The 19,278-nt window shown below is 43.1% G+C and overlaps 2 protein-coding genes across 2 annotated transcripts in view; both read left to right on the top strand.

Moving 5' to 3' along the window:
- Positions 1–19,278, top strand: part of LOC306819952 (NLR family CARD domain-containing protein 3-like) — a gene marked incomplete at its 3' end in the record, with an annotated part of 65,788 nt that overhangs the window by 20,655 nt on the left and 25,855 nt on the right. The window lies entirely within an intron of this gene.
- LOC306818671 (NACHT, LRR and PYD domains-containing protein 12-like) overlaps positions 1–19,278 on the top strand; it is a 50,486-nt gene that overhangs the window by 29,946 nt on the left and 1,262 nt on the right. Inside the window, exons 11-17 of the mRNA XM_079336359.1 lie at positions 79–1,894; positions 3,766–3,942; positions 7,351–7,524; positions 7,802–7,978; positions 13,403–13,576; positions 13,689–13,862; positions 15,691–15,867. Coding sequence (XP_079192485.1) covers positions 79–1,894; positions 3,766–3,942; positions 7,351–7,524; positions 7,802–7,978; positions 13,403–13,576; positions 13,689–13,862; positions 15,691–15,867 — 2,869 coding nt within the window. The remainder of the gene's footprint in view (positions 1–78; positions 1,895–3,765; positions 3,943–7,350; positions 7,525–7,801; positions 7,979–13,402; positions 13,577–13,688; positions 13,863–15,690; positions 15,868–19,278) is intronic.

Genomic DNA, 19,278 nt, shown 5'->3' with positions numbered 1-19,278 from the left:
TAGAAATTAAAACTCTTTTTACTTCTTTTACAAAAACATCTGAAAACAATAATCAGATTCTATCATTCTCTCTTTCAGTAGATCAGCAGGAGGTTTTAGATCAACATAAGGTCAGTCTGAGGACGAGATGTGAACATGTGACTGAAGGAAGTGATGAAACAGGAAGAAGAATCCACCTCAACAGGATCTACACTGAGCTCTACATCACAGAGGGGCAGAGTGAAGAGGTGAACACCCAACATGAGGTGAGACAGATTGAGACAGACTCTAAAAAGAAGACCCTCCATGAGACTCCAATCAAGTGCCAGGACATCTTTAAAGCCATACCCGACCAACAGGAACCAAATACAGGCGCTAAACCCGACCAACAGAAACCCATCAGAGTGGTTCTGACAAACGGCGTGGCTGGTGTTGGCAAAACCTTCTCAGTGCAGAAGTTCACTCTGGACTGGGCTGAGGGCTCAGAGAACCAAGACGTCAGTCTGCTGATCCTGCTTTCATTCAGGGAGCTGAACTTGGTCAGAGATAAGCGCTACAGTCTTCTTGAGCTGCTCCGTGTTTTCCATCCAACGTTACAAAAGGTGGCAGCGGAGACGCTCGCTGTCTGTAAACTGTTGTTCATCTTTGACGGCCTGGATGAAAGCAGACTGTCATTGGACTTCACAAACAGGGAGGTTGTGTCTGATGTCACACAGAAGTCATCGTTAAACACACTGTTCACAAACCTCATCGAGGGGAATCTGCTCCCCTCAGCTCTCATCTGGATCACTTCTCGACCTGCAGCAGCCAATCAGATTCCTCCTTCATGTGTCGACAGGGTAACAGAAGTACGAGGCTTCACTGACGCACAGAAGGAGGAGTACTTCAGGAGGAGGTTCAGTGATGAAGATGTGTCCAGCAGAATCATCTCACACATCCAGACATCCAGGAGCCTCCACATCATGTGTCTGATCCCGGTCTTCTGCTGGATCACTGCTACAGTTCTGGAGCACATGATGAGCACAGAGCAGAGAGGAGAGCTGCCCAAGACCCTGACTGACCTGTACTCACACTTCCTGCTGGTTCAGACACAGAGGAAGAAGAACAAGTATGGTGAGGGACATCAGATGAGTCCAGATGAGCTGACGGAAGCCGACAGGGAAGTTATTCTGAAGCTGGGGAAGCTGGCGTTCGAACATCTGGAGGACGGAAACATCATGTTCTACCAAGAAGACCTGGAGCGGTGTGGTCTGGATGTCACAGAGGCCTCGGTGTACTCAGGAGTTTGTACAGAGATCTTCAAATCAGAGAGTGTGATGTTCCAGAAAACAGTCTACTGCTTTGTTCATCTGAGCGTTCAGGAGTTTCTGGCTGCAGTCTACATGTTCCACTGTTTCACCAACAGCAACACAACAGTACTGGAGGCTTTTCTGGGAAAACATGTAGATTTAACTCTTGATGTTCTCCTTGAGGAAGCAATGGAGAAATCCCTTGAAAGTAAGAATGGTCACTTGGACCTGTTTGTTCGCTTTCTTCATGGACTGTTTCTGGAGTCAAACCAGAGACTCTTAGGAGGCCTGCTGGGTCAGACAGACAACAGTCCAGAATTGATCCAGAGAGTCATCAACAACCTGAAGAAGATGAACAGTAAAGATATCTCTCCTGACAGAAGCATCAACATCTTCCACTGTCTGACAGAGATGAAGGACCTCTCAGTCCATCAGGAGATCCAAGAGTTCCTGAAGTCAGGGAATAGATCAGAGAAGTATCTCTCTGTGATCCACTGCTCTGCTCTGGCCTACATGCTGCAGATGTCCGAGGAGGTTCTGGATGAGTTGGACCTGCAGAAATACAAAACATCAGTCCAGGGACGACAGAGACTGATTCCAGCTGTGAGGAACTGCAGGAAGGCAAAGTAAGTCCAGATGTGATGATCATTATAAATCAGTGTCATGTACTAATAGTGCTGGGTGACATGACCTCAAATCAATCTCACCATTAATTTAACATTTAACCTCAGTTAAGATTAATAAAAGATGATTTAGTTTTAGTTTTTTTCCCTCATAGTTCACTGACATGGTCTCCACTGTAAATGTGCTCTACTATTAAAGCTGGGATATTTGTCTAATGAAAGAGTGAATATCTGATGAACTATCGAATCATTATTAAGTGAATATTTGGAATTGAAACCATCTCTTGACTTGAAAATGACACGTTTTAGTTTTAAAGGAGAAATTAACTTCTCTAAAAGAGAAACTTTTTTCTTCAGTGTTTTCATTTGACTTGTTTTTGTTGGATGTCGTCTTCCCTGAAGACAAAATGTGTTCAAACTTCCACGTCGTGGATTAGACTCTATCCTGAAAATAATTGAAATAAATGACATGGGCGTGATGACATCGATTAATTGTTCTGAAAGTTGGTTTGTAATAATTTTAAATTAATTTCCCAGTCCAATGTAATACTTTAAAAACTAAAAACTAAAGTAAATCGTCTCTGGTCACTAAAAACTGTTCCTCTGTTAATGTTCAGGAGAAACAGTCAGTGTTAGTTTTTTTTCATACGTGATGTTTTTGAGGTTTTGTCCTGAGTTCCTAAATGTTTTTGATAGTTTTTTTTTGTGAACACATTCAGGAGAGAATTCCCAAATGAATGACTGAGATGTGTGATAGTGTTAATCCCTGAAAAGAGAGATAAGAGAGATGCTGTGAGCGCCCCCTTCCAGCCTCTGCAGGCATTACTAATCAATCATGACCATCATCTCTGAACATGTCAGAAGGTAGATCACAGATAAACTGTTCTTACAAGAGATCCTTCACTTCACTACATTTGATTTGTTGCTGACTTGTTTGATTTCTGGATCATTCTGCAGCAGTCTCTGTATTTTCACGTTTATAGAAGTGAGCCAGACGGCTGCAGAATGAGATCCTCCTCTTCCAGAGTTACTGTTCAATGAGTTTCAAATGGTTTTCTAATGCAGAGAGAGTCCTCTGAATAGATCCCACTTTAGATCACTATAGACATGACCTCATTCTACATGTGTTTCCATGTGTAACCCTCCTGGATAAATGACGTCTTTCTAGGTTCTGGAGGAGCGAGGTCGTGAGCACAGTAACCATACACCACACACACATAGTTTAAGGAACAGCAGCTTTGTTTGAGTCAAACCTCTAAATGAAATCATGAGCATGAATGATGTTTCCCTTTATGAATTATAGGATCAGAAAAATCACATGAACTGGTTTGAATGACTTTGCAAAGCCATAACTTGTTTGCTAACAGGCAGAAAAAGGAGCACAATGAAGTGAGCAGCTGGCTGACTGAGACATGTGAAGTGCAGCTTTTTAAGATGACAAACACTTCACTCAGTTTCATGACTTCTACAGGAACTCTTCTCACTCCTAACTGATGAATTATCCTCTGTCCATCTTTATAACTTAGTGCTGCTGTTTATCAACTTATACACACAGCTCGAGTGTAAAAGATCAAATAAATACAACATTAACTGATGAACTAAACCAATAATGATGTTTATGACTCTTTTAATAACTAGTTTTAAGCTGTTTTAGCAGCAGGGTTACACATCTTTAACATTTAGTAAATGATTGAAAGATGAAGAATGTGCAGGTTTGAAAACAGTGATGAGACTTTTTGTGTCAGTGAGAGATTCCACTGAAGTGTAAAGTTAAGACCAAACAGGACCTGTCAAACTTCAATCATCAATTGTGAGACGTGAATATCAACACTTCTTTCATTATTATTAATTTTCTTTTCTATGTGTCACAACAGACTTTCTCTCTGCGACCTCTCAGAGACTCACTGTGACATCATGGCCTCAGCTCTGAAGTCCAACCCCTCCCATCTCAGAGAACTGGACGTGACCTACAACTTCAACCTGAAGGATTCAGGAGTGAAGCTGCTGTGTGAGGGACTGCAGAGTCCAAACTGCAGACTGGAGACTCTGAGGTCAGATCACTGACTGTAATATAGATATGAATATAATAGAAACTGTGTTGACTGTGTTTGAATTTCACCCATTCTTGAGAATTGGGAAACATCAAACATGCCCGTGTGACCATTCAATGTCTATGGAAAAATGTAGGTGCAGTGTCAGACGTTGGTCAGATCGCAGACGTCTTTGCAGGAGCAAGGTACGCGTTGGTATGAGTGCAGTGCATGTATTTAGAATGGATCCACCCCTCATAAATATTCAGCTCATGCACGCTTACTTACATGCATGTGCATGCGTAACTTGTTTTTCTATGTTTACATGTCATGCAGACGCTGCCAGATAGTGAAGCTCCTCTGACCACAGTAGCTTCATTCTCACCTGACACTACGCCTGACTACTTTAGTTTAGCGCAAATCAGGCAGGCAGGCATGCGATAGATTGGTGTGCATGAATTTAGAATGGATTCACCCCTCAAAGTGTGTGTATGTGTGTGTGTGTGTGTGTGTGTGTTGTCTGAAGAGGCTGGATAACAGTCTGAAACTTGTGCACAACTTGTGAATAATTAAGTTGAACACTAGAAGCCAGTGGCTGAATCTCTGTTAGACAGTGTTTACACTGGTCTTCCTGAACATGAAGATATTACCCGGATATAAACTGTTATCATTTTGAGTCCTAAAAGCAGGAACTTAGTTAGCATTTTAGCACCATGGGTTTCTAACTTCAAAAGTCAATGAGGATTTTGAATGGATTTGTGTTTAGACGTCTGAAATAAGGTCTGTGGTTAACACAAGCTAAAGAGATGTTGATGTTTTGTTAGACGAGATAAACTACGTTAGCTAAGACCCCACTTGTGAATTTTAAAGTTTTTACGTGAACTTTAAATGGCGGTTGCTCACGAGTAGCTAACTGAAACTACAGTGGTTGTCACGTCATCATGCCGGGAACTCTCTCCCTAATCCTCCTTATAGCCTCTAGTCATGTTTTTCAGTGGTCTTGTAAATATTTGGTTAATAAAGAACTTATTAAGCTAACGTTTAGCTAGCTTTTCAAATCCGCTGATTAGATCGATGACGTGTAACTGGTGGAAATCTGCGTTGTGTGAAATTTATGCTGTGACACCTGGATTCTTTGAACTCTTTAATCTGGCAGGCTGGCAACAGAAAAGCACAGACAAAATTCCCAATAAACTTCTCAGTCCGCTCCAGATTCTCTCCCAAAGGCATTTGTAAAAAAAGGGCGGCAAGGAGTTCAGAGAATCAACATGAAATTTACAATTTACACAGAATACAAAGCATAACTGGCAACAGAAAAGCACAGACAAAATTTCCAATGAACTTCTCAGTCCGCCCGAAATTCTAAACAGAAGTATGTGTATTAATGCGCGTGCATTAAGCTAGCTTAAATTGTCGGACACTGCATGCTATTCTCCTGAACAAATAAAGTAATACATACTTAGAATATTTCAATGAAATCAATATACCAATGACTAAAGAAAAGACTGTAAAACATTCTGAAAAACATAAATATCCACAAAATAACATAATAATTAAAGGATGGAAGGTGATTAAAAACTTAGACAAAACAATGGACACCAACCTCAAGGCATTTGTAAGAAAGGGCAGAGGGGAGGCGGAAAAACTAATACATAATAGTAACCAAAGAAGAAGAAAACAAAGGAAGGAGAGGCTGCGGACTACAAAACAAGACATAACAGACAATTGCCTGCACGCCAAAACATTGAAACAAAGAGCAGCGTGCTGTGAAGCAGGAGTAGACTTGTGTCTCTGGATGCTGGAAGCATTTGAAGAGAGAGAAGAATGGGAGACGACTGCTTTTATTCACCCTAAACTTCACACCTATGTGTTAGGTGTTGCAGAACATGCTGGGAGTAAGAGTCAGCTAAATAACTACTATTCTGGCTGTCCTCAATAAATACAGTGCTTTGTTATCCATTAATTTTTTTGAGTCAGGCTCAGAGAGAGAGAGAGAGAGAGAGAGAGAGAGAGAGAGAGAGAGAGAGAGGAGGAGCATGGTGAAGAGGGAGACAGTGAGATGAGAAATAGCTGAACTGTCAGCTCTACAGAAGACGTGTTGAACTATATTTTAATGCAACATGAACTATATCCATGTTAAAGATATTGTCTTACCCTATATCATGTTTGAATATATATCCATGTATCTTAAAAACTGGATTTATCTCCCAGCCCTAATCTACATGATGTTTTTATCACAGCAGCACATACAGCAACAGTACGGCAGCTTTCAGTAGCAGCTCACGCTTCCTTATGCAGTGGTCTGTGATGTAACATCCTGTGTTTCCACGGCAACCATAAACATTTTGTCCATCAAGTCTGCCGCCACAACAAGACACGTCCAGTTGCATCTGTAAAAATGATGTGTTTCTCTGACTCTGATCACTGTTGGAAATATTTGATGTAATGTAAGTGCTCAACAATAAAAAGATATATAACATGGGTTTAGTCCATTTGAAAAGAATTCAGATATTTAAATGTAAACATTGTAATAAAATTCAACATAATGTACATTTCAATCTAAGAATGATCAGGAAGTAAAAAAAAACATGAATGAATCACTATGAAGTCCTTCAATGTTGGAATGAACAGATGATCACATCAGTGTGTTCATGTGGACAACATCACACATTCATGTATAAAGCTCACTGTCATCTACATTTACTTCTTTTATTCTTTATTCAGATTGAGGGGCTGCAGTTTGTCAGAGATCAGTTGTTCTTCTCTGGCCTCAGCTCTGAAGTCCAAACCCTCCCATCTCAGAGAGCTGGAGCTGAGTGGGAATGACCTAAATGATTCAGGAGTGAAGCTGCTGTGTGAGGGACTGCAGAGTCCAAACTGCAGACTGGAGACTCTCAGGTCAGATCACTGACTGTGTCCTTCATTTGAATCATTTCAATCCACATCCTCCATTGTTGCACATTTTAGGATTTATATGTCTCAATTTATTTGTCTGAATTTGAATCTCTGGATATTTAATGATTTAGGAGATCTCTTACTCTTGAAGTTGCTGAATAATTTAGAGATTTGATGTGAAAATGTTTTTGTGACTCTGTGAAGTAAAGTTGAACAATGAGATCATGAACCCTCTGGTTCTGTTAAGAAGTGAAATCATGAAGACTTGTGATTCAATAACAACTGTTTTGATAAATGTACTGACATCACAGAGCTGACTGAGATCAGCAGCCTGTTCTTCATCTGTGCACATGAACAGCTGGATGAATGTTGAGCTGACATTTGGAGGATTTAGATTTAGTGAATACACAATCAGAAATGATCCTCTAATCATTTAGAGAAAACTTGATTCATCAGGACAAAGTGATGTTGAGATACTCATCACAACCTGAACACATGTGACTGGATTACACATTATTTTTATTCTTTATTCAGATTGAGTCGCTGCAGTTTGTCAGAGATCAGCTGTTCATCTCTGGCCTCAGCTCTGAAGTCCAAACCCTCCCATCTCAGAGAGCTGGACCTGAGAGACAACACCCTGCAGGATTCAGGAGTGAAGCTGCTGTGTGAGGGACTGCAGAGTCCAAACTGCAGACTGGAGACTCTGAGGTCAGATCACTGACTGTAATACAGATATAAATATAATAGAAACCGTGGTTGTCCTGTTCATTGCAGGATGGAACCAGACGTGATCTTTACACTCTCTAAATACCGTTTTTTTAAAAAAAGATCAGGAAGTACAAAAACATGAATGAATCACTATGAAGTCCTTCAATGTTGGAATGAACAGATGATGATCACATCAGTGTGTTCATGTGGACAAGTTCCCACATTCATGTATAAAGCTCACTGTCATCTACATTTACTGCTTTTATTCTTTATTCAGATTGAGTGAGTGCAGTTTGTCAGAGATCAGCTGTTCTTCTCTGGCCTCACCTCTGAAGTCCAACCCCTCCCATCTCAGAGAGCTGGACCTGAGCTTCAACTACAGCCTGAAGGATTCAGGAGTGAAGCTGCTGTGTGAGGGACTGCAGAGTCCAAACTGCAGACTGGAGACTCTGAGGTCAGATCACTGACTGTAATATAGATATGAAAATAATAGAAACTGTGCTGACTGTGTTTGAATTTCACTCATTCATGAGAATTGGGAAACATCATGTCCCAGACAAACTAACTTAAAAAATACCACTTACAAATGAACTTATTCCTTTTTTAATGAAAATCCCTTTGAAAGATTTTTATGATGAAACTAATGTGAAATACCAAATGTGGGTTCTGATTTCTTTTTTTCATGTCTAAACCTGCCCTATGGCAGAAAACAATTTAAAACTTTAAAATATTTTAAAAAGTGTCAAACTCTTCAAACTATAAAACCTAGTCATCGACACTATCGAACATTTGGACCTGTTAATGTTGTGTCCCCGATTTTAGTCAACTCTGTCAGACTTTTACAGAAACATAAAATAATCAGACATAAAAAGAGGTGAGCTACAACATCATGGACCCCGTCTTATTCCTGCTTTTAAAAAGGGGGGGATGCTGTTCCAACATGGTTCACATTATAATTTGTTGAGAACTTCATAAAATGATTTTACTATCAGCTGTGTCTCTACTCGGGCTGTAACACTACACAAACATTTGAGTTGGGTACGGTTCTCAGTTCTGAAGATTGGGTTTGGTACATTTTGGGTCCAGGAAGGGATATGCAGAGTTGGAAATCATGGAGACAATGATACGTTCTGTGAATCCTGGATTAAAACTAAGGAGCTTTTTGGAAGGGAAATCTGATCTCACTCTAACTATCCTCAGACAAATATTAAGAACTCATTATGCAGAGAAAGATGTCACTGTCTTGTACCAACAGCTGACAAGAGCAGTACAAGGACCTGGTGAAACAGCTCTTGACTTTCTTGTCCGAGTATTTGATTTACGCCAAAAAGTCCTGTTCACATCCGTCAGGCCTGACATATAATGAAGAACTAGTTAGAAGCCAGTGTTCTCAGTCCATTATGACAGGCTTGATAAATGACAACATAAGAGCAGAGATAAGGATGTACTTGTAGGATGCGAAAAGTAGTGCTGAGGTGCTCCTGCAAAAGATGCAGATTGCTCTATGGTGTCCCTCCTAACCTGCTCTGGGCAATAGAGACCACATGTGCAAGTACATGGGCCAAGGTTGGGACCCCAGATGGCGACAGTTTGGAGTTTGACATCCTGGCTGGGGTAATGCAAGGAGATACCCTAGCCCCATTCATCTTTGTCATTGTCCTGGACTACGTGCTCAGGAAGGCCATCAACCAAGGAGGTCAAGTAAGCACCCTGCAGTATTCCTGACTGATCTGGACTATGTGGACGACATCTGCCTGCTCTCCAACAACATGGAGCAAGCACAGGAGCTCCTGAGCAGAGTGGAGTCAGAGTGTGCCAAGGTTGGCCTCCAGCTGAACGCCAAGAAAACTGAGGCTATCATCTATAACATCCAAGCGGAACACTCACCCCTTACAACAACAGGAGGCACTGCTCTGAAGGAAGTCCACGACTTCAGGTACCTGGGCTCATGGGTCAACTCGACAGAGCAAGATCTGAAAGTGAGAAGGGCACTTGCATGGAGAGCCCTGAATGGTATGGCCAGTGTATGGAACTCCAATCTCCCCTGCCAAATCAAACTCAGCTTCTACAAAGCTTTTACAAAGAAGCACTTAATGCTGCCCGGTCCACCTACTACTCCCATCTCATCCACTCTGGCTCCAACAACCCCAAGGCTTTGTTCTCCACCATAAACTCCCTCCTCAAATCTCACAACAACATCTCCTCATCATTCACCACTGAAAAATGCCAATCCTTCTAATCATTCTTCCAATCAAAAATCAACACCATCTACAGTAACCTCAACATCTCCAGGATCCCTCCCATCTCCCAACCTGCATTCCCCCCTGATTCACCACCTGCCTCACCGCCCACCACTACCCATCACCTGACCCATTTCTCTCCATTACTGCCAGCACATCTTACAACCATTATGACCGGATTAAAAACCTCCACCTGTACCCTGGACCCCACACCCTCCAAACTCATCAAGGACTGCCTCACTGTCATTTCCCCACTCGTCATTGACATCATTAACTCCTCCCTCTACACCGGCTCTGTTCCCCAAACCCTCAAACTGGCTGCCATCACACCCATCATCAAAAAACCCGGTCTTGATCCCGAAAAACCCAAACAACTTCCGCCCCATCTCCAATCTCCCCTACCTGTCAAAAATTCTGGAACGTGCTGTCGCCACACAACTCACAACCCACCTCACCTCCAATAACCTGTTTGAATCATTCCAGTCTGGTTTCCATACTAAGCACAGCACCGAGACAGCTCTTTTAAAAGTCACCAATGACCTCCTCCTCTCAGCCGACTCCGGACACCTCACCATCCTCATCCTCCTTGACCTCGCAGCTGCTTTCGACACCAGCAACCACTCCATCCTGCTCTCCCGTCTGGAATCCTGTCTCCACATCCCCGGTACAGCACTCTCCTGGTTTCACTCCTACCTCACTAATCAACAACAGTTCATTAGCATCAACAACTGCACCTCCCCCACCGCTCCCCTGTCACAAGGTGTCCCCCAGGGGTCGGTGCTTGGTCCCCTCCTTTTCATTCTTTACCTCCTCCCCCTTGGCCAGATCATCCGTCAACATAACCTTTAGTTCCACTGTTACGCCAATGACATCCAGCTATACATCTCCACCAAAGCCATCTCCAACACCACCCACTCCACACTCAGAAACTGCCTCACCGAAATTAAATCATGGATGCAAGCAAACTATCTTCAACTCAACAGCGACAAATCAGACATAATCATCATTGACCCCACATCCCGCACCAAAGCCAGTCACAACTTCTCCCTCACCTTTGATAACTGCACTCTATCCCCCTCACCGCACACTCGCAACCTAGGACTCATCTTTGACAATAACTTAAGGTTCGACCTCCACATCAAACACATCACCAGGACCGCCTTCTTCCACCTCAAGAACATTGCCCGCCCCTCACTCACCTTCCCTAGATTACTGCAACATATTACTCCATGGTTCACCATCCAAACTCAATAAACTGCAATACATCCAGGAATCAGCCGCACGCCTGCTCACTCACACCCGCTCCAGAGACCACATCACCCCCGTCCTCCGTGACCTGCACTGGCTCCCCATCACTCACTGCAGACAGTTCAAAATCATCTTCCTCACACACAAAGCACTAAATAACCTGGCACCACCTTACCTCACAGACCTGCTTCACCACCACACCCACTCCCGTGACCTCCACTCATCTGAAGGAAACATCCTCTCCCCACCTACATGGACCAAGCACCAAACCTGGGGAGACAGAGCCTTCTCCATCGCTGCCCCCTCCCTCTGGAACTCACTCCCCAAACCCATCCGTTCCTGCACTCACCTCCCAACTTTTAAGACCATGCTCAAAACTCACCTTTTTAAATTAGCTTTTAATACATAACTTCTACTTTCCCTTCTTTTCTTTCTGTTTTTCTATCTTATACTGTTTTTTGTTGTTTTTAACTGTACATTGTGATTTTTACATGTAAAGTGCCTTTGAGCTCTTGTAAAAGTGCTTACAAATAAAATGTTTTATTATTATTATTCGGTGCGACGGTGGAGTCTGTTCTCTTTTATGGCAGTGAATGCTGGACTCTGAAACCAACTTTGCTTTGGCTTTAGATGGGTGTTACACCAGAATGCTATGTGTAGTGCTGAACATCAGCAAGAGCACACATGTCACCAACAAGTCTCTGTATACTGGAATACTCAGGGTGAGCGACAAAATAGCTGCCAGGAGAATGAGACTTGCAGGACTAAGATAAAAATCACTAATTCAAATTACAATTAGTACATCCAAACATCACAGAGCGGCATTACACATATGAGCAATTATAAAAAAAGGCTAAACGCTGCTGCATCGGGCAGAGACGTGTTCATTATTTATTTCAATTAGACCAGTTTGAACTAAAATGGCTAATACTTCAACCATCACCACCACAATGGTGGTGGTTGCAGCAGGATGGAAGGGGTCGGGGGAGGGGTGGATGGCTGTTCAAATCTATTGAATCAGGTCATTCACCCACTTCTGATCCCGAACCAGTTCAGTGTTGGAGTCCTTGTGACCTGAGATGGTTTTCAGGCCTTTCCAGACTCCGCTGACATTCTGCTGCTGCAGCTGTTCCTCCATCTTCCTCCTGTAGCTGCTCTTCCCCTCCCTGATCTTCCTCCTCAGCTCTCTCTGCAAAGTCTTCATCTCCTCCCTGTCTCCTGACTTAAAAGCCCCCTTTTTGTCCTTGAGGAGAGCCTTTATTTCAGGAGGAATCCATGGCTTACTGTTTGCAAAACAGCGTACAGTCTTGGTGGGTATGGTGTACTCCACACAGAAGTTTTTATAGTCCGTAATGCATTCTGAGAGACCATCGATGTCCTCCCCGTGGTCATCACAAAACACTTCCCATGCAGTTGTTTCAAAACAGTCTTTGAGAGCCTCTTCCATCTCATCCGACCATCTTTTAACAGTGCGGGTCACAGCTGGCTGTCTGTGTACCAGGGGTTTGTGCACAGGCAGGAGGTGCACCAGGTTGTGATCGCAGTTATCGCACTAACGTGCGAGTAATCCCACGGCAGATAGTGTTCATAGTCATAGTCTTATGCTAACAGCTAGCAGTTAGATTTCTGAGTATTATCTGAGTATTGTGAAGACACTCTATCCTACGTTTTGCTACAATTTAATGCTAATGTTGAGGACAACATTTATTTTGCATTTGCATTTCATGTAGCACCTGTAAAAGAGTTTATTTTTGTAACTAGTGCCCAGCCACTTTAATTCGACATGTTGGTTATTACACAATGTGACATTACAAGCTTCTGTTCAGTTCTGTATTTCTACATTCGCAAGCAGGTGGCAGTGTAAGCTCTTTGTTGCACAGGAAACTGAAACTTAAAGAAGTGGCTGGTGAAAATAGTCTGAGCGCGTCTGGTGTGTGTGCACGGTGCGGATGTACCGACAGATTTTACCTGTGAAGAAATAAAAGGAACGTTTTCCACACCATAAATGCCGTTGCCACCTCAGTGGTGTAACATAAGGATGAAGAAAGGAGGAGAGAAAGGTGACGGCTCTATCACAGCCTCATATTAATATCAAATAGATTAGGTCCACTCTCACAGACACCAGCATGCTGAACAAACACTTTTGCATCACAATGGTTTAACACTTAATTGTTGACTGTTATTTTCAAAATTCAAATTGAAGTCACCATGAAACACTGGATGTATAACATGGGTTTAGTCCATTTGAAATGAATTCAGATATTTAAATGTAAACATTCTAATAAAATTCAACATATTGTACGTTTCAATCTAAGAATGATCAGGAAGTAAAAAACATTAATGAATCACTATGAAGTCATCTACATTTACTTCTTTTATTCTTTATTCAGATTGGAGGGCTGCAGTTTGTCAGAGATCAGCTGTTCTTCTCTGGCCTCAGCTCTGAAGTCCAACCCCTCCCATCTCAGAGAGCTGGAGCTGAGCTCCAACAACCTGCAGGATTCAGGAGTGAAGCTGCTGTGTGATTATCTGCAGAGTCCAAACTGCAGACTGGAGACTCTAAGGTCAGATCACTGACTCTGTCAATCATTTGAATTATTTCAATCCACATCCTCCATTGTTGCATATTTCAGGATTTATACATTTTCAGTATTTCTTCATTTATTCTTTATTCAGATTGTGGTGCTGCAGTTTGTCAGAGGTCAGCTGTTCTTCTCTGGCCTCAGCTCTGAAGTCCAACCCCTCCCATCTCAGAGAGCTGGACCTGAGAGACAACACCCTGCAGGATTCAGGAGTGAAGCTGCTGTGTGATTATCTGCAGAGTCCAAACTGCAGACTGGAGACTCTGAGGTCAGATCACTGACTGTAATATAGATATGAATATAATAGAAGCTGTGTTGACTGTGTTTGAATTTCACCCATTCTTCAGAATTGGGAAACATCATATCCCAGACGAACAAAAAAAATACCACTTACAAATGAACTTATTCCTTTTTTAATGAAAATCCTTTTGAAAGATTTTTATTATGAAACTAATTTGAAATCCCAAATGTTGGTTCTGATTTCTTTGTTTAATGTCTAAACCTGCCCTATGGCTGAAAACAATTTAAAACTTTAAACTATATAAAAAAGTGTCAAACTCTTCAAACTATAAAACCTTCTGATACTAAAGGTGTAAAAATACTATTTACCAAATATAATTTACCGTTATAACCAAATATTACAAGTCTGGAATGTATTCAAACAATCACAAACAACTGCTCTTTAAATGATAACAGAATATATTTAACAAAGAAACATCAAGTTCATCAAACAAATTATTATAAACTAAAGTACAGAACACAAAGTATAAACAAACAAGAGTGGCACGTGTGCATGTGTGTGTGTGTGTGTGTTGTCTGAAGAGGCTGGATTACAGTCTGAAACTCGTGCACAACTTGTGAATAATTAAGTTGAACACTTGAAGCCAGAGGCTGAATTTCTGTTTGTCAGTGTTTACACTGGTCTTCCTGAACATGAAGATATTACCTGGATATAACGCTAGAGTTCACAGAGAAACACACAAGGGACGAGTAAAACCAGAGATGCAGTGGTCAGACAAGAAGCAAATATTATCTTCACAACTTCACAGGAATAACTCAGTTATTATACACACTCTCTAAAGCTCACTGCTCAGACCTGATTCAGCCTCACTTGTTAACCATTTGTCCGCGGTTGAGGAGGGGAAAGGTCCAACCATGAAATCAGATCTCCAGTCTGTTTCCGTGCAGATGAGTTGCGATGGCGGCGGCGGTTCCCAAAGGATGAGTAGGATCGGTGTGTTCTCTGTCGAGCGAGGCAATCTCCATGGTTGTCCTGTTCATTGCAGAGAGAGAGAGAGAGAGAGAGAGAGAGAGAGAGAGAGAGAGAGAGAGAGAGAGAGGAGCAGGGCGAAGAGGGAGACAGTGAGAAGAGAAATAGCTGAACTGCCAGCTCTACAGAAGACGTGTAGAACTATATTTTAATGCAACATGAGCTATAACCCTGTTAAAGATATTGTCTTACCCTATATCATGTTTGAATATATATCCATGTATCTTAAAAACTGGATATATCTCCCAGCCCTAATCTACATGATGTTTTTATCACAGCAGCACATACAGCAACAGTATGGCAGCTTTCAGTTGCAGCTCACGCTTCCTTATGCAGCGGTCTGTGATGTAACATCCTGTGTTTCCACGGCAACCATAAACATTATATCTATCAAGTCTGCCGCCACGACAAGACACGTCCAGTTACATCTCTAATATGATATTTCTCTAACTCTGATCACTGTTGGAAATATTTGATGCAATGTAAGTGCTCAACAATAAAAAGATATATAACATGGGTTTAATCCATTTGAAATGAATTCAGATATTTAAATGTAAACATTCAAATAAAATTCAACATATTGTACATTTCAATCAAAGAATGATCAGGAAGTACAAAAACATGAATGAATCACTATGAAGTCCTTCAATGTTGGAATGAACAGATGATCACGTCAGTGTGTTCATGTGCACAACATCACACATTCTTTGTGGCCCCTGCCTGCGAAAAGTGCTATATAAATAAATTTTACTTACTTACTTACTTACTTACATTCATGTATAAAGCTCACTGTCATCTACATTTACTTCTTTTATTCTTTATTCAGATTGTATCGCTGCTGGTTGTCAAAGATCAGCTGTTCTTCTCTGGCCTCAGCTCTGAAGTCCAACCCCTCCCATCTCAGAGAGCTGGAGCTGAGCAGGAACCACAACCTGCAGGATTCAGGAGTGAAGCTGCTGTGTGACTATCTGCAGAGTCCAAACTGCAGACTGGAGACTCTGAGGTCAGATCACTGACTGTGTCATTCATTTGGATCATTTCAATCCACATCCTCAATTGTTGCACATTTCAGGATTTATATATTTTCAGTATTTGTCTGAATTTAAATCTCTGGATATTTAATGATTGAGGAGATTTCCTATTCATTAAGTTGCTGAATAATTTAGAGATCTGATGTGAAAATGTTTTGTGACTCTGTGAAGTAAAGTTGAACAACATACACATACAGATAGATTAGCTAGATTAGCTAGATTAGCTAGATTAGCTAGATAGCTAGATAGATAGATAGATAGATAGATAGATAGATTCAAGGCATCCAGTAGCAGTATACAGACAGGCAGGACACAAGACATTAGTTACAATACACACCCGCTGTCCCCCCTCCCCTCTGTATACAATAATCCCCCAAACAAGATTTAGCAGCCCCTATGTGACTAAGAGTAAACCTAATTACAAGTTAAACCTGTGCAGTTAGCATTAGCATTAGACTTAAACTTATATAGCATAAATGTACATAACTTGTGAAGGAGAGAAAAACATGTGCTGATTAAAAGAGACCTGTAAACAGTTAAAGAGCCTTAGAGACAAAGTGCTGATCTTCTAGAAACTAGTTACATGTGCATGTACAGAGGTGTTTGAGGTAGTGCCAGAGGTGTGAGTATTCATTAAACAGTCAATGCAGAGATGCAGACTGGGCCATTAAACTGCTCAGCAACATAAAGCAGCAGTGATTAGCATTAAGTGACCAAAACAATAAGGTGAAACCAGGAGTGATTAGGGTGATTGCCATTAAAGTACCCAACTATTGAGCAGCAGATTAGCATAAAGTGTCAAAGACAATAGAGTGAAACTTGACCTAGTTAGGGTGATCATGTCAACCATTACAGATGTAGCATAACACAACAGTAGGATGAAACCAGACATGATTAGGGTGATTATCATTAAAGTGACCAGTGCTCAGTAAGGTGACTATCAATATGTATTAAAGTGTCCAACTGGGGGCTGACTCTGAGGTCAGCAGTGCAGATGAGGAGTGAGAGAAAAAAGTGAAAAATGAGTCCAGGGTTCACCGTGTGCTTCTTCCCTGCCGTGACAGTGAAGTGTTGTACAGTCTTATGGCCAGGGGGACAAAAGAGTTCTTGAGTCTGTCCGTGGAGCACGACTGTGACAGCAGTCACTTAACATGCTCCTCTGTCCGGTGAAGGTGCTGTGCAGAGGGTGGTGTGTGTTGTCCATGATGGAGAGCATTTTGTCCAGAGACCTCCTCTCTACCACTGTCACCAGTGAGTCGAGCTCTGTACCCACCACAGAGCCGGCCCTCCTCACCAAGTATTTCTGCAAGTGGCAGAGCTCAGAGTTATACTGGAAGTCAGAGGTATACAGGGTGAACAGGACAGGGGAGAGCACAGTCCCCTGCGGTGCTCCAGTGCTGCTGACCACAGTGTCAGATGTGCAGTCCTTCAGTCTGACGTACTGTGGTCTCTCTGTGAGGTAGTCAGTGATCCACCTCACCAGGTGTGAGTCCACCCTCATCTCGGTCAGCTTGTCTCTCAGTAGGAGGGGATGGATGGTGTCAAAGGCGCTTGAGAAATCAAAGAACATGATTCTCATCACGCTGCTCCCTTTGTCCAGATGAGAGTAAGCCCTATATAGAAGATAGAGGATGGCATCGTCCACGCCCACCTTTGCCTGGTATACAAACTGCAGGGGATCCTGTGCGTGTTGGACCTGGGGTCTGAGGTGTTGAAGCAGCAGCCGTTCAAAGGTCTTCATAACGTGCGATGTCAGAGCGATTGGTCTGAAGTCGCCTGGCTCACTGGGGTTTTTCTTCTTGGGGTGAAGCACGAGGTCTTCCAGAACACAGGAACCTTCCCAAGCCGCAGGCTCATGTTGAAGACGTGCTGAAATGGCTCCCCCAGTTCAGCAGAGCAGGCCTGTAGCATCCTGGGACACACCTTGTCCGGGCCTGCTGCCTTCCTGGGGCGGAGTCTTTTCAGCTCCTTGCTCACCTGGTCTCTGGTGATGGTGTTTGTCCTGGTGGAGGTGTTGGGGGGAGTGAGAGGGAGGGAGGGTTGTGTAGAGGGGTGCTGGGGGACAGGCACTGGCTTCAGCGACAGGGCAGTCAAACCTGTTAAAAAACAAGTTGAGCTGGTTTGCTCTCTCAGGGTCCCCGTCTTCTGCGTTGTTGTTTTTCTTCTTGCAGCCTGTGATGGTTTTCATGCCCTCCCAGACCTCCCTCATGTTGTTCTGCTACAGCTTCTGCTCTACCTTCCTTCTGTACTCCTCCTTTGCCTCTCGGAGTCTGACCTTGAGTTCCCCCTGCACACGCTTCAGCTCTGCCTGGTCTCCCTCCTTGAATGCCCTTTTCTTCCTGTTAAGGATCTCCTTGACATCGCTGGTGATCCATTGCTTGTTGTTCGGGAAGCAGCGCAGGGCACTCCAGTCAGTGTCCTCAAAATAGTCTCTGAGAGCCTCCTCCGCCTCAGGAGACCACTTTCTGAAGGTGCGTGTTGTTACCGGTTGTCTCTGGATCTTAGTCTTGTACTGTGGCTTGAGTAGGACCAGGTTGTGATCGGACTTCCCCAGAGGTGATAAGGGGGTGGCAGTGTAGGCGTCCTTCACGTTTGCATACAGGAGGTCTATTGTCCTGTTCTTCCTGGTGGGACAGCTTACAAACTGGTGAAAGTCCGGTAGTGTAGAGTTCAATGTAACATGGTTAAAGTCCCCTGAGATGGCAATGAAAGCATCAGGGTGCAGTGTTTGTAATCTCGAGATGTTCGAGTGGATGACGTCACACGCAGTCTCGACGTGCGCTCACTGAGGAATGTAAACACAAACCACAATGGCGTGGGAGAACTCCCTGGGCATGTAGTAAGGACGGAGATCTACCGCCAGCAGCTCGATGTCTTTGCTGCACGTTGCATCCTTCACAGAAACATGTCCATGGTGGCGCCATCTGGTGTTAATAAACAGCACGAGTCCTCCTCCTTTCCGTTTGCCGCCGTGTTTCGTGTCTCTGTCCGCTCTCACTGTAGTGAAGCCCGGTAGATCCACGTTAGCGTCCGGGGTGTTTTGAGTCAGCCAGGTTTCTGTGAGGCACATTAAACTGCACTCTCTAAATGTCCGGTTGTTCCTCACAAGAGCAACCAGCTCATCTGTCTTGTTGGTTAGACAGTGTACGTTCCCCATAACTATCACCGGAACCGAGGGCTTGTACCTCCATCGCTTAGCCGCTAGCCTAGCCTTTAGCTTCGCGCCAGCGCTACAGCCTCTGTACCGCCGCCTCAGCTCCTCAGGTATCGGGTGAACGATGATAGCTTGTCCCACTGTCCGGAGTGAGAGCAGCTTCTCAATAAGCAAGTTTTCCGCTGCTATTTCCACGAAAAAGTATCCATAGGATACATAAAGTTATACA

Source organism: Symphodus melops (genome assembly GCF_947650265.1).
Source record: "Symphodus melops genome assembly, chromosome: 2".
Classification (NCBI taxonomy): domain Eukaryota; kingdom Metazoa; phylum Chordata; class Actinopteri; order Labriformes; family Labridae; genus Symphodus; species Symphodus melops.
The sequence above is the reverse complement of the archived record's forward strand: the minus strand, read 5'-3'. Positions and strand labels throughout refer to the sequence as shown.